Genomic DNA, 14,756 nt, shown 5'->3' with positions numbered 1-14,756 from the left:
TAATTCAGATTGCTCAGAAATGCACTGACACATACAGCATCTGCAAAAAATAATTAATAAAAATCTGTATGCTTTTCCATTGTTCGGTTATATATTTAGATTGCATTCTCAAGGTACCTGCTTTGCTGAAGTAGGCTCATGTTGTACCTCATGTCACCCACAACTGATTTTCTTCTTATTAAAAACACAATATTTATATATATTGTGTTTTTAATTCATTTGATAAATGTCAGATTCATATAGGAATTAGAACTTGCAGATGTGCATGTAAGGAAAAGAAACCCACAAACTGTAGAACTGTGGGATACATGTATTTTTCCCCTTCACAGTCACTGAGAAATCAATGTTAAAAACTAAGCTGAGGCATCAAAGACCAACAGCCTATCTGACCTGCATAGAGCCCCACTGTGGGGTATAATGCAGCATTATACACCAGTTACTTAAAGACCCATTCATGCAGACACTAAGTAAATGCATAGGACCGTAAGATGGGGGGTTTGGGGTAGGATACGGTTTACAATACTGCCTCCAGCCTTTACGATTAAACAACTTACACACAAATGGGAATATATTTAGAGAGAAGAAAAAACATCAGATGAAAGTTTTTCTGATTAGAGAAATACAAACCAAAGGTTTTTATTTTTCATAGCCTCCTTTTTCTGTCCATAAAAATAGTGTTGCTCAAAATAAACTGTTAAAAGAAAAAAAACAAAGTCATGTTTCAATGTAGTCCATGGAAAAGCCCGGGTATCAGACATTCATTTTGTTTTACTTCAATCCTGTGTTTTTTTTTCTCCAAAAGCAGAACGGTCAGCAAAGCCCTGTATCACTGCACCACATGTCTGTTCCTTTTAAAAATTAGCATCGGAATGAGCCCTTGCAGAGACAAGTCAGGCAACTGCTGTAATGCATTATTAAATTAGCCCTAAACACTACACAAGCCATTAAGAAGCATGTAAAACCTAAGGGAAAAGAAATAATACAAAATGCAACCAATAACAGAACAAAGTATTTGCAACAACTGTTATTAGCCTGCACTTCATCTTTGCTAGTTAAACCAGTGGGGAATCATGTGCACACTAAATAAACATGTTTAGATACGCTACAACTAAGAATCACTGGCACTGTCAAATAAACGCAGCTTAGCTCCAGCGAACAGAGGGTTAAACCTTAGCTGCAGAAATTCACTGCAGTCAAAAAGCATTTGGCTGATAGCGACTGAACAGCACATTCTATCTGTGCCATTACGCTGCTATCCTTCGACAAATGTTTCTATCTATCTAGATTTTGCTTGTGTGTCTTTAGTGTTCCTAAGTCTGGAAATACCATTTTATTGCATATAATATTTGGCACAGTAAAAACTGGAGCTTACATTTGGGGCTGTATTTAGAAACTGGTGCCTGTATAAAGAGTTTTTTAATGCATCCTAAATATGGTCAAAAAACAAACTAAATGCCTCTTTTCCTACAGTAGACAGTACCATCTTGTATTATCAATCACAAAAGCAATTCAGTATCTTTGTCTTTTTTTTTTTAAATAGAAGTCACCAGTTATTAGAAAATAGTTTCAAATTACTTTCTTTTCTAATATAATCTGCATGTCTCACCACTGCCTGACGGTAGTTTCATTTATATATATTTGTATTTTTTCATATGTATATACTTATGTATAGGCATGTACAAGAAACAAAAAACTGTCTCTGTTTTGCACTTCTGTACAAAAGAAAGTTACCGTTTTGTTCTTTGTGCATTCTATTGCAAGGACTGGTGAGCAGATGGGTGGAGAGAAGAGGTTGGGGCAGAGTCAGAGATAGATCCATAGGGAGCCTTACTCAGATTTGGGTCTCTTGAACCTTCTCCTTGCCATGAGTAGTCTTAATGATGTAGGGATCAGCAATGGTGCTGATGTGGCTGTGATGCTGTCTGACTGAGCGATGAAGAGAGTTGTTCTGGGTCCAGTGGGCTCCGTAGCCCCCATGGCGAGATGAGGAGGAGGACACGTACCCAGGTTTAAAGGTGTTGCTGTTGTGTTCCACTAATGTAGGCAGTACCAACCCTGTATCATCAGAGCCACTAGATCCGGAGGTGGGTGGTGGAACAGGAGGAACTTCTTCCTCCATCTGTATGATTTCTATGGTCCCGACTGCTGCTGCCACCGTGCTCCTCTGTTGATGCCGCTTACGCAACTTATAGAATGCTATCAACATGGCAGCTGCCAGCAAGGTAACAGCAACAAAACAGCCAATGATAATTTTGGTGGTTTTCATCACCTCATCCAGGCTGGTGGCTGGCCCACTAGGGACTCTGGCAGTGGGGATTGACACCTGCCGAGGAGTCTGAGTGTTTTGGAACAGCACCGTAGGTGTGGAGATGAAGACGGGCTGAAAGACAGAGGGCGAGGCAGGGACAGTAGGCTTGGGTTTAGGGGTTTCCTCCACTGTGGGCTCCAAAACTTCCACTGTTACGGTGGTAAAATAGGACAGATTAGAGGTGTTGAGTTCAGCATTGCTGACGTTTAGGTAGGCCGAGGCATTGGAATTTCCTGCCATGTTGCTCACCATGCAGGTGTAGACCCCCGTGTCTGACGGAAGAACATTGGAGAAGTTGAGTGTCCCATCGTTGAGGACAGATATCCGTGGGTGAGCTGAGCCATGGGTCAACACAGTCCCATTGGGGAGAAGCCATCGGACTGAGCTCATGGCAGCTGTGCGACACTTCAGTTCTGCCACCCTAGCTGCTGAGATGTTCAGATCTCTAGGAGCATCGAGTATGAATGGTGCTGAACACTGAAAGGTGGTCTGATCAACTTCCACCAGGTATCGTCCTCTCATGTGGGCTGGGGTGTGGCAGCGTCCACAGCAGGTGGAATTTGTGGGAATGTATTCTCTGAGCCACCAGGACAGCCACACTACATCACAGTCACATCGCCAAGGGTTGTGATGCAGGTGTAGCTCTACCAGGTACTGTAGAGGGGTGAAGAGGTTATGGGGGAGGGACGACAGGTTATTATGGGCTAAATTCAGCTCAACCAAGGCTGTGATGTCATCAAATGCATTCCTCTCAATGGTAGTGATGGCAGAGTTCATAATCCACAGTTTACGTAAATTCTTAAGCCCACGGAAGGCCCCAGGTTTCAATTCAGGGAAAACATTCTCTGATATTTCTAGCTCCTCCAATCCCACCAGTGGTGAAAGATGAGGAAACTCCCGCAGGTTGCACATCCCCAAGTTGAGGTACTTGAGGTTTTGAAGGCCCTCAAATGCCCCATCAGAGATAAAATCCAACTTCCTCAGTTCTCCAAGGTCCAGTCTCATGAGGGAGGGGACACGGTTGAAGGCATAAGAGGGGATGCTCTCGATGGGATTGTTTCTAAGCCACAACTCTCTCAACTTTGACAGGTACTCAAAAGCTCCACTGGGTATGACCGTCAGTCTGTTGTCGAACAGCTCCAGGGTATTGAGGCTGGTCAGGCCATTGAATGCCCCCACTTCAATCTGTCTGATAGCATTTCTGCCCAACTGCAGTACCTCCAGGTGATGCAGGTGCCTGAAGGTGTCTGCCTGTATGGTCTCTATGCTGTTTTCCATCAGGTTCAGGTACCTGGTGTTGGCTGGGATGTTCGGAGGAACCCTAATCAAGCTTCGGCGGGTACACACCACCTTGCTGAGCTGGTTAGTGCAGGAGCACACACCTGGACAGTTCTGTGGGTTAGCCGAGCCCAACGCAGGGCCTGTGGACTGGCACATACTGAGAGCAGGCACCATGAGGGAGAGCACGGCAAGCAGGGCTGCGTTCCAGGTAGGCTGCACACTAACCTGGCCCAGAGGACTCATGGTGTGGAGGGCTCATTATTCTGCATGGTGGGGGGAGACGGCACACACCAGAGGACAGACCACCCTAGCCTGGCTGGAGCAACTCAAGGCTCCCGAGTTCCATCGACCGTGCAGGGAGACGCTACATCAAAATTGATGTGTGAGAGAGAGAAGGGAAAAAAGAGGGACAGAGAGGGAGACAGAGTGAGAAAGATTAATACAAGAGAAGTAGCAGAGGAAAAGCAGTGCAGCAACGAAAGAAAAAGGTTGAATAAGAATATCAGTGACGTACCTCATTAGTTTGGAAGTGGTCCTTTTTGTCTCTTTCCAAATGTTAAAAGCAACAGTCATGCATCACGTTCATTTATAATTCCCTTCCATGGAAAGACATGAGATTGATGTTTTCTTGATTTTCCTTTCTGAAAAAGTGAGGTGGCCCTCTATTAGCCAAGGGTACAAAATGGCTCCTGGTATTAAAGAATGAGAGCTGCATGAAAAGCACTCACAGGCAGAGGTAAGGCCATGAAGGCTTGGCAGGTGCCTGGATCCCTTCTGCCCCCACCAACTGCCCCCCTGCCAGGCTGCAGACTCCAGCATGCAGCTCCACTGTGGATAAATCACAATGATCCATAATGCAGTTAAACACGACAGAGGAGGAGAGAAGAAGTGACCAACTGAAATTAATAAAAATCCCCAGTTCTGTCGGCTCCAGGTACATGTGTTGGCTCGTCGACTGGTCGCCTGTTCGGTGGAGAGACCTCCCTCACTGTGACTTTGCCAAGGGCTAGTCGGTCGCTGATTAGCCTCGTTGTGACAGAGACTGAGAGACAGAAAAAGGCTAAAGAACTCCCAGCACAGTCATCCCCCTCTCCTCTCCTCCTCTGTGTTCGTCTTGCTTCCTCCCAATGTTGGGCTGGCCCTGGTCAGAGCAGCTGCGGGCTGCCGTGTGCACAGTTAGCAGTAATCCATCTATTCCTCCTGGGGGGAGGGGGGTTGGGGGTGGTGGGAGAGATGGTGGCGCTGGGTGGGGGGTGGAGAGGGGATGCGCTGCACTGTTGGAGCTTCGCAAAAGGCTGTCGGAAGAGAGAGAGAGCACTCTTGTCCTTTTCTGCAATCAGAGAAAAGAGAGAGGATGACGCTGGGAGGATGTGTGTGGAAGTGGGCTCCGTATCTGTATCCAAAAACAGAGAAAGGTATTGAGGATTCTTCTCTCCACTCGCTGTTTGTCCCCTGGGCTGTCTCCCGCAGTGTTCTTCTGCTTGCTTATTTGTTAGTTTTTTCTCCAGGGCTGAGGTAGTAAGTTGTGGCAGTTAGCCATGTGTGTGGCTGTCAGACTTGCGGCTGGCTGGTGGACTACTGCAGTAGCCAGAGTAGAACAGAGAGAGAGAGGGAAGGAGATACAAAAAGAGAGAGATTGTGAGAGAAGGAGAGAGAGAGAACCACTGACAGATCAAGAGCAGGAGAAAGATAGAGTGCGCGAAGGAGAGAGTGTGTGAGAGAGAGAGAGAGATGGAGAGGAGGCACGCGAGCACTCAAACAGGCAGCCCACCGTCACAGAAGTAGCAGGAGCAGCATTCTAATCCACATCTCCTCTTCTTGTTTATTCTCCAATCTCTCTCTTTTCTCTTTTCCCCCCCTCCGTGTCGGTGTTGCAGGCAGCTAAGATGCTCGCTCTGCCCCCTCCCTTTGTCCTTCAGTGGGAACGTGAATGTACTGCTGACGCACTCCTCTCAGCTGCTCAGCCAGCCTCAGAGCAGTGCATTGGTTTGATGCAGTGTTCCTGTGTATTAACACATTCAACCTCCCCTCCTCCCGTATCCCTCCTTCTCCCTCCCCTCACTGTAACTATCTTCTCCTCTGTCTCTCTCTCTTTCTGTTTCTCATGTGTTCTGTTCCTCGCCTTCTTTCTTTACTCTTACTTTCTAGATCACTTTACCTGTGCCGATCATCCCCTCTCTCGTACTGTCTGTCTCCACGCTACCTTCCCCCAACCTATCGTTAAAATTGAAAACCTCTCATTCCGATATATCATACAGAGACAAGAGTTCAGACTTTCTACTTCAACTCCAGAGTGGTTTTGTGTTCCCTGTCTCTCTGTCTCGTGAGCGCAGCAGTGCGCCAGTGTTTTCCAGTGGAGATACGGCTTGCTGCTATTCCTCACCTCTTGTAAGGCACAGTTTGGTTAGTGTTTCCCTCATGCATTATTGTCATAAGGGACAAACAGATCTGTTTTTCTTATTTGTTTCAGTTGTAGAGGATTTATTGTGTGTGTGTGTGTGTGTGTGTGTGTGTGTGTGTGTGTGTGTGTGTGTGTGTGTGTGAGTGAGTGGGGGGGTTGGGTCAGGGGGTCTGTGACATCATAGAGGTCTGAAATGCTGACTCTGCTTCTCTGTGTCTGCTGGGCAGTCTTCTCTTCAGGGAGGAGAAAGATGAAAGAGCTTGCACACAGTTATCTCTTAGAAAGATGAGAGAGAAAGACGAAGAGATAGAGGAAAAGAGACTTACCGAGAGAGTGGGGGAGAGAGATGGGGCCGGGTAGGAGAAGATATATCCACGTCCTTGGTGAAGTAGGGGAAAGGAGCCTATAGAAGGAAGAGAGAAATTAGATAAATAGGGATAGAAAAAGGGGGATGAGGGAGACAGATGAGGGAACATACTGCATAGTAGCCTTCTCAGCGAAGTGGCACAGAAAGGCAGAGAAAAAGAAGGATGAAGAGTAGGGGTGAGGAGTAGGTGGGACGAGAGCAGTGTTGATAGTGTTGGATTAAGCATCATTTGAATGCAGGAGAAAGAGTCTCCCTCTCTGCCTTTGGTTAATGACCATATTCTCTCCCTCTCCTCCTCTCCCCTGTCACATATATATTTGATATTGGGGCTGTGGTCTATAGGAAGAAAGAAAAAACACAGTACATGCAGACAATAATAAATGTGCCACTGTCAATTCTAATTTTAATTCTAATTTATGAAATAAATAGGACATGACTTGAATTTTGCACTCCACCATATAAAGATGTTATTGAAAAATCCATGTGCCGTGTCCACGTTAAACCATAAAGATGAAGTGAAGTAATAGTGAAGCTAATTTAAATAGATGCCAGGCATGAGGACTAATGCATTTGCGTTACTATATGTGATCCCTTGTTTGTATATGAATATGAATAAAATATTATACTAAATAAATGATCATGCTCAGTATTATCTCCTGTATACTTCTAAATAAAGTAGTAAAGAATGTTAACCTTCTATTTTCCTAACAACACATTTATTTGAATCCTGCTATATCCATATTACCAGTCAAGAACAATTATCTCTTACTTATCAAAACTTGAGTAATACAGACATGACATATGCTTAGACACAATACAGACATGATATAGAAGAAAATGTTATTTTCTGTAAGCTTCAGCAGACTATATCGACAGAGAGAATATGCTTTTTTAATTTATTGTGTGAAGTTTAATATAATGCATTGCTGTGCATACATCAATGACAAATGTGTGCATATATTTATTTTGAATTGCACATGGTTTATAGCTTGAGTGTCATGCCAACAAGGTTTTGTCTTCATGTCCTTAAAATAAGGGTTTTGCATTGTTGCAACAAAAGAAGAAAATAAAAGTGATGATAAACTGATGGACTGTGGTGGCATAAAGGTTAAAGGGGTAAGCTTGTGACCAGAGCTTGTTCATGTTTTAGCAAGTTTTGCAGCCACCATAGTTTCTCCAACATGCTTGGAAGGCTGAGCTGTATTCAGATGCTTGCAAATTGTAACCGCCAGATGCCACTGAATCCTACACATTAGTCCTTTCAAGAAGGATGCAGACTTTCCTTCATTGACCTACAGTATTTTTGAGAAATAACATTCAAGGGAATGAATACAACTCATATGTCACAGTTTGTTAAATGCGTCAAACAATGGCTTTAAAATGGCCGAAATGGCAGATAAAAAAACAAAATATTTGTTTTGAGAGGTTATAAGCCAGATAGACTAGAGAAGCATTTAAAAAACTGTACCAAGTGCAGCACATGTACCTTGTCTTACAATTAGATATGGTGGGGGGGGGGATAATTGATGGCCATGGTTGTAGCTGCTGTGTTAATGCTATTATAGGGGGCATGTGCATGGAAAGGTCAGTTTAGCACACTGACATTCACTCTTGCTGTCTTTATGGCTCTGTCTTTCTCCCTCTGTTCTTTTTCTGTTAACGTAGTTCCACAGAGTATCACAATGAGAAATATCAGCCCACTCTAGTCCAGTTCCCCCCCCCTTTAAATATGTAATATGAGGTTCGGGTTAAAGATTTATTGCCATCTGAAAATTAATGTATAGTGTGTGGTAAATCACAAGGAGTTTTATGGAATTACTCTGTAGTATGATATAGCATCTTGTGTTACAGTGTGTCAATTCCACAACATTAGAGTAATACATTTTCTGCCTTGTCTTTCAAAATGTCATGTATTCCGAGCTGGGTGGGGTATGTGCTTAGCTTATTTCTGTGTTTGGGTCCTTAATTAAATTATACATGATAAAACAGTGGCCAACCAGGGAAATCAGTGGTCAGGCTGATTTCTCTCATCAAAACTTTTTTTTCCACTGATCGTTAAATTAGTGCACCATCCATTCATTAATCTTTTCTTTCATCAAGAATATAAAAATATCACATTGTCATTATTATAGTAATGGAAAATCTTTACTGCTTGACAAGAATATGGAGCAGTCACCTGCCCTTTTTTATGTACAAACTGCATAGGGTATGCTGTTTAACATTTTTTCTTTACTTATAGGGCAAATATAGATCCAATCACGGTAAAAGCTGTTCATAATCAAAGTATGCTGTATTTTTAGTTGTCCTATTCTGCATGTCATCTGTAGTTTGCAGTAATGCTGTAACTTCTGAAGTTGAACCAACTACTCAAAGTGCTAAAAGTATTGCATAAATAATATATATCATCATATAGTATAAATGCCTTTAAGGTAAGAAATAAAATAAAATGAACAGAACCTCATAATGGAGCTCAGCACAAGTTCAGTCAGGAAGACCATCTTTATGCCTCATTCATTCACAATTTTCTCTCCCTGGGGCGCCCAGATAGCTCACCTGGTGGAGCTGGAGCCCCTGTGTATCAAGGTTGAGTCTATGCTGCAGTGGCACAGGGTTCGAATCTGACTTTTGGCCCTTTGCCGCATGTCACCCCCCCCTTTACCCTCCTTTACCCCCTTTCCTGCCACTCTTCAGCTGTCACTATTGATTAAAAACGCAATAAAAGCACCAAAAAATATATTTTTTAAATTGTCTCTCCCCCTCTTTGCGACAACCTCCATCATCCAATCATGTCTTTGCTGTAAAACTTTTAATCTGTTCTCTCTGCTGCAGTCAGCTGTCATCCAGTGCGCTGATTGAGCTCATCAGAAGTCCACTCCTCATCACATCCAGATCTTTAGCATTCTCTTCATTCCTTCATCACCACCAGTGTCTAGACTCCATCAGGAGGGTTTCTGTACTGATCATGCCTTCACCAAACCTTTTAAATATGATGATATCACAGTGGGGTCTAATCTCCAAACACTTTTGATATTCTCCTCTTTATTGTGCATGTCAATAAAAAAAATCTTTTTCATTCAAAATAAAGTCTGTCCTGATTGAAATATAGATAAGTGCTGAACAGATATAGACACACCCAAGGAAAGAACACAGCAACTTCAGTCAACTCATGATAAAAAAAAACAAACAAGAGACTGTTTGGCAAAATGCTTTCATTTACTGTTAACTGACTGCAATTGTTACCAAACAGACCAACACATAGCACAGGAAATTATATATTCAACATATTTCAACCATCTGAGCCACTCAATAAATACCATTGTTACCTTCAGTACACGGCTGAATAGACATAATCAGATCAAATGTGGAACTGTGCCCTGACCTGTTCAACCACACCTGGGCATATCTGAACCTGTTTCTCCTTGTGGACCTGTCATGATGTAGTCTGATATGTGGAATCAGGGGATCAAGCACCTGATTCGGGGCACTGAGTGTTGGCTTAACCTTCTGCCTCGCTGCAACAGCTGTCAAACTTCAAACTCTCTCTGTCATGGTAGCAGGCAGACTATGTCCACTTCACTGGAAGAATGGGGACCATATGGCCCCAAAGAGGCAAAAATGACAAGACATTCAAGGCAGACGAGACTCGTACTGCAGAGAGGTTTAGTGTTGTTACAATCATTGGAGGGTGTGGGTCAATACCACACTGGGATGGAGGGGGCTGGCTAAACATCTGTAAGCTAAAAGCAGTGTGGTGTAGGAAGAGTAAAACTACAGTGGGTCAAGTCAATACTTAGCGAGTGACATCCTGCCCTGCAAAGCTGCATCAGGGTTAGAGGGGAAATTGAATGTTGCAGGAAGTTGAATCTACATGCTGATAGTCTGTGTGTGTGGATGTGTGTCTGTGTGTGACCCAATTTGTCTGTGTGGGCTGTTACCATCACTGAAGGTTCAAGCTATACTACACTAGATGGCTGTGGGAATGCTACCTGTCGTTTCTAGTGACGCTGTTGCCTCATAGATCTGCTGCTCATACATGAGATCACCCATAATGTCTGCCTGACACTGCTCACTCTTACTGCTGACTGCTGAGTTCTAAAACAATGTGATGACTGGTAGCAGCTGTTCCTTCTGAAGTGAGTGAGGGTTAAAAGCTGGAGACAGGTGTTGCTTGCTCACCCTGTGGTCACGGGCCAAACACATATTCTATTGCGCAATAAGGGTCAAGACTCCCATAGGCTGTGACTAATGGTGTTTCCACCAGCTGCTGAAGCTTGTACTACCACAGTCACATTACGATCACCCACTCCTGCTATTACTAATAGCACTCTTGGAGCTATTCAGCTGTAGGGCAGGCAAAACAACATCCATTGCTTAGTTACAGTTAGTGACTGTTTCACCGATGCAGCTTCACCTCAGTCTGTAGTTAGAACTGACGGATCTAATTAGCAGCTAGCATTAGCCATTACCTCGCCTTAGCTACTGCTCGATGTCTCCTGGCCCCTTTGGATCCCTCGCCACTCAGCCTGTGCTTAGTGTGGCAGGTCAGCAAAGTGCTGGAGCAGCATTTGGCCTGAGAATAGAGAAGTGGATGGTGAGAGAGAGGAGACCGGTGGAAGCAGATCGATGTGGCCTGTATTCATTAACCCTCGCTCACGGCTCCCTTCCCTCCCCAATCACAACCCCGCCATTTTAGGACGGCAGGAGGTGATTTATTAGCTGTCCTGGCTCAGTCAGCACCATCGACCCACAGTCTGAGGAGAGTTGACTCACACCAGGATATACCGATTCCCTCACTGTGGGCTGAACTCACTCAGTGATCCGACAACATTCAAAGATGGACCATGCTGGGAGAAGCAAGATGATCAACATATATTTGTTTCTATTTGTAAACTTTGTCAGAAGGCAGGTGGGGAGGCTAGAGGCCAAACATGTGTGATATATTTATTTAAACTGTGTCATCATAAGGGAAGTTTATGTGTTCCTTCGTGTGCAAAAAAAAAGAAAACAGGACCCCATGCTTATGTGTCAACTACTCTTGCTATTGAGTACTTGTAGTAAGAAGGTCTGCAATCAGGTTCTGCAACTGTCGCAGCAATGTTTACTGTGAGACTAGTACATTTTTACCCGGTGCAGTGCTGAAACAGACCTGTGATTGAATTTTTTGGTTTGTTCGTTGGAATATAATTTTTGGTATGTATTTCAATGATCTGGAAATGTATATATAACAGTTTTATTGATGTTTAAATTGCTGCTCCTAAAATATAGACATGAATCTCTGGCCGATGGAACTGAACTGACAAGATCTGTGATTTATTAGGCCTTTATTGGGATACAGATAAAGCTAATAAAAGTAAAAAGTATGTAAGTAAAAGGCCATAAGGAAAGGAGGGTTTATTTAGACCTTGTTCACAAATGTCTGGTAGCTGTGTCTTTTTTCTAACAAAATTTTGCTGTTTGAACTGAAAACGATCTGTCACATATCTCTTAAACAATGCTGTAGATTTAGACTTGTATTTGAATGAAAGAAATACAGTATGCATGGATTCATCATTTGTTTTACAGAAAAGAAAAACAATATTTCAAAGAGCACAAGTTTGAACTGGTTTTATCCATATTTTATGATCACATAAGTTGCTTTTATCCTTGGCCTTCTCATCTAGTAAGTTTATTAGACTTCACTTCAGCACCAGGAGCTGTCCACAGTATGACCTGTTAAACATCCTGGTGCAGTTTGCATGCCTCTCTCCTCATTTAAGGCAGTTATAATTAGATGGTAAATAAGGTGAGTCTCAAACTTATAAACTGTATATTTAGGAAAGGCTATGATGTTGAAAGATTTCACTAAAGGGCCAAATGATTTTTGTTAGGGGGAACACATTTGATCTACTGGTTTCTATTTGCTGAAAAGTAAAAAGTGAAATATATATGCATTAAATGTAAATTATTTAAAGCACTTTACATATAATTTCCTGCTCTAATTATCCTGGTCGAAACAGATTGTTTTTCGTCCTTCTTATTTAAATACATTTATACATTATTACTTTCATTATTTCACAATGAAAAAATAAAAGATATATGGACAGGTTGGAAAATCATTTTAAGCGAACCGATATGTAGCTGTCACAGTTTGAGTGAAAAATGGTGATGCTAGTGGCAAGTTTAATATTGTTTTTACTGAATGAATCTAGCGAAAGTGTCAGTTGATAATGTTTTTTCTTCTGTTCCAGATGTGTAATTTCTCAAAATCAAACATCTCCCTTAAACTCTATTGAATTTGCTATTCAAATCAATACAAATTTACAAAAAGAAGACTGAACATACACGGTATATATGGACATCTGAGACAGATCATATGCAAAAAGGCTTGAGTGTGAGACATAATGGATTTTTGGGAATGCAAATGGGTGCATCTGTCAATTAAATCCCATGATGTGTTTCCATGTCGTTTTGCTAATCTTCCTTCTTCACTCCAACAGCTGACCATTTTGTTTTATAAATCCATCACCCAGAAGTCACATCTTGTCTGACAAACAGCTCTTACTAGAAACAATGCAGCTCAATGGATTTTATTGATTTCCCACAACTGAGAACACAGTAGGTATTTGGTAGTTGGGACAAAAACGGCCAGTGAATGGGGTCACATCCTAATCCTATACTGCTTACACAGGGGGATTCTGTACATGAGGTGAAAAGTCCAGACAAAGATGAATGAGATGACCAAAATTCAGTGCAAAAAAACACCACTCATTGCAAGGAATTGCTGTCTATTAGTGAAGAATAGCATGCTGTTTACATGATTCTGTTTGTGTTTCTCAAATCCTGCATCAATACACAATTGTTTCATTGCTTTCGATAAATACCATCAACAATATAGGCTATATTGCTCTTGTATGATCCCTTTGTTTAAAAAAAGTATTAGGTAATGTTAGGGACGTGAGCAACGCTGATAACAGTGATTATGACAGTAAACACTATTAATCAGAGCCACACGCTTCTAAAGAAAATAAATAAATAAAGCCCCTCAGGAAATTAGCCTTCAACAGGTTGTGGTATTTATCTATTTTTGTTTTCACGTCTGGATGCTCAAACCCAATTAATTATATTTGTGTACCCCATTAGTGCTGTGATTGATTTTATGAGGTTGAAATAAAACATGCCCATCCTTACTTCCTATGTGGAAAGAGCTCATTTCTGGACAGAGCTCTCATTGTTTGCAGACTAATGACCTTCATCACACACTCGTTTGTATGTGTGTGTCGGGGGGTGTTCTTTAAAAACTGCAACTTGATTATAGTTAATACACAGTCAATACCTACAGTACTATTAGAGCCCACAGTTATTGTTTTATTTACAGTAAATGTACATTATGATGTATTGAGTATGTGTATTAATGTGAGTTTATTTGTATTTTTAATTGTCACCATGTAAATGGTGTGGACCTTAGGAAGAATAGCTGCAGTCATGCAGCAGCTAATGGGGATCTTAATAAATAAACAAACTAACAGGAAGGAAGTGTTGCTCTTTTTGAAAATCTAGTGAGCCCTGTTGGTTTAAAGGCTCAGATTCTGCTTAGTAAAGCCTTGTACACTTCAAGTCACAACCTCAAACCCAAAGCTGTTGCTCACAATGCAAAACTGGGGAATTACATTTATAATTATTTTTGAATTTAACAGCCCAATTTACTCCCCTGGAAAAAATTATGCTAATTAGAAAAAAGTGATGTTGTTCTCTCTTATTGTATTTTAATGACCAAAAAAATAAAAACGGCCACTTTTACAAATGAGTCACAGAACAAATTTTTTGTCAGCCCCTTTTTGTGACAAACGTACACTGAAACGTGCACACAGATAAACATCCACTATGCTGGAGATGTATGAAGGCAGTGTGTTGGAAGGACTCCCTCACCTCTCATATGCAAATAAGTTTCCCCCATGCAGCTCTGTGATTGGCTTGCTGTTATTAATATTCTGCCAGCGTGTGACTTCGTTAGCCCGGAGTTACTGTGCCAACAGGCAGCACTAAAAAGGGACTTTGTCAATGTTTGATGTCTCGTGAAGTGATGCAGTGTTTGTGTGTGTTTGTGAGTCTCTTTCCTAAGGAGATTCAAATTTGGACAGTGGGAGACACTATTCTCCACTGACATCAGATTGGGGAGGAAGTGGCTATCTGCTTCTGAGTATGATTATAATAAAATTCTCTTTATGAAGACCCACTTTGTGCTATGTCTGTAGAGTAGTTAGCTACACAGGAGGCTCCATCCTGTCTCTCAAATCACAAGGTCTAGGTACAGGTTTGGCTTATGGACTCTGTCAAGGTGAAATCTCAACCTATTGCTTTTCATCCATTTATCTCTGGGCCACTGCCAAGTATGCCTGTGCTTGTAAACAACAAACATCTTT

General features: G+C 42.1%; 1 protein-coding gene across 2 annotated transcripts; it reads right to left on the bottom strand.

Annotated features, from left to right (window-relative positions):
• Positions 1 to 295: 295 nt before the first annotated feature.
• On the bottom strand, positions 296 to 5,591 carry lrrc4.2 (leucine rich repeat containing 4.2). Of its 2 annotated transcripts, XM_051380773.1 has the most exons (3): positions 4,318 to 5,591; positions 4,104 to 4,230; positions 296 to 3,953 (listed from the first exon to the last, which is right to left on the bottom strand). In XM_051380773.1, exon 3 carries the CDS (start codon positions 3,830 to 3,832, stop codon positions 1,832 to 1,834), a length of 2,001 nt encoding a protein of 666 aa, XP_051236733.1. In that variant the 5' UTR covers positions 3,833 to 3,953; positions 4,104 to 4,230; positions 4,318 to 5,591; the 3' UTR covers positions 296 to 1,831. The 2 variants fall into 2 exon arrangements, with proteins under 2 accessions (XP_051236733.1, XP_051236732.1); XM_051380772.1 differs by having other exon boundaries at positions 4,104 to 5,591.
• Positions 5,592 to 14,756: the final 9,165 nt, after the last annotated feature.

The sequence above is a fragment of the Dicentrarchus labrax genome, unplaced genomic scaffold (assembly GCF_905237075.1).
Source record: "Dicentrarchus labrax unplaced genomic scaffold, dlabrax2021, whole genome shotgun sequence".
NCBI lineage: Eukaryota > Metazoa > Chordata > Actinopteri > Moronidae > Dicentrarchus > Dicentrarchus labrax.
This window is presented reverse-complemented; position numbering and strand designations above follow the sequence as displayed.

What these genes read in the sequence shown, in the direction of transcription:
- lrrc4.2 (XM_051380772.1), bottom strand. Translation starts at nt 3,832, where the DNA reads ATGAGTCCTCTGGGCCAGGTTAGTGTGCAGCCTACCTGGAACGCAGCC.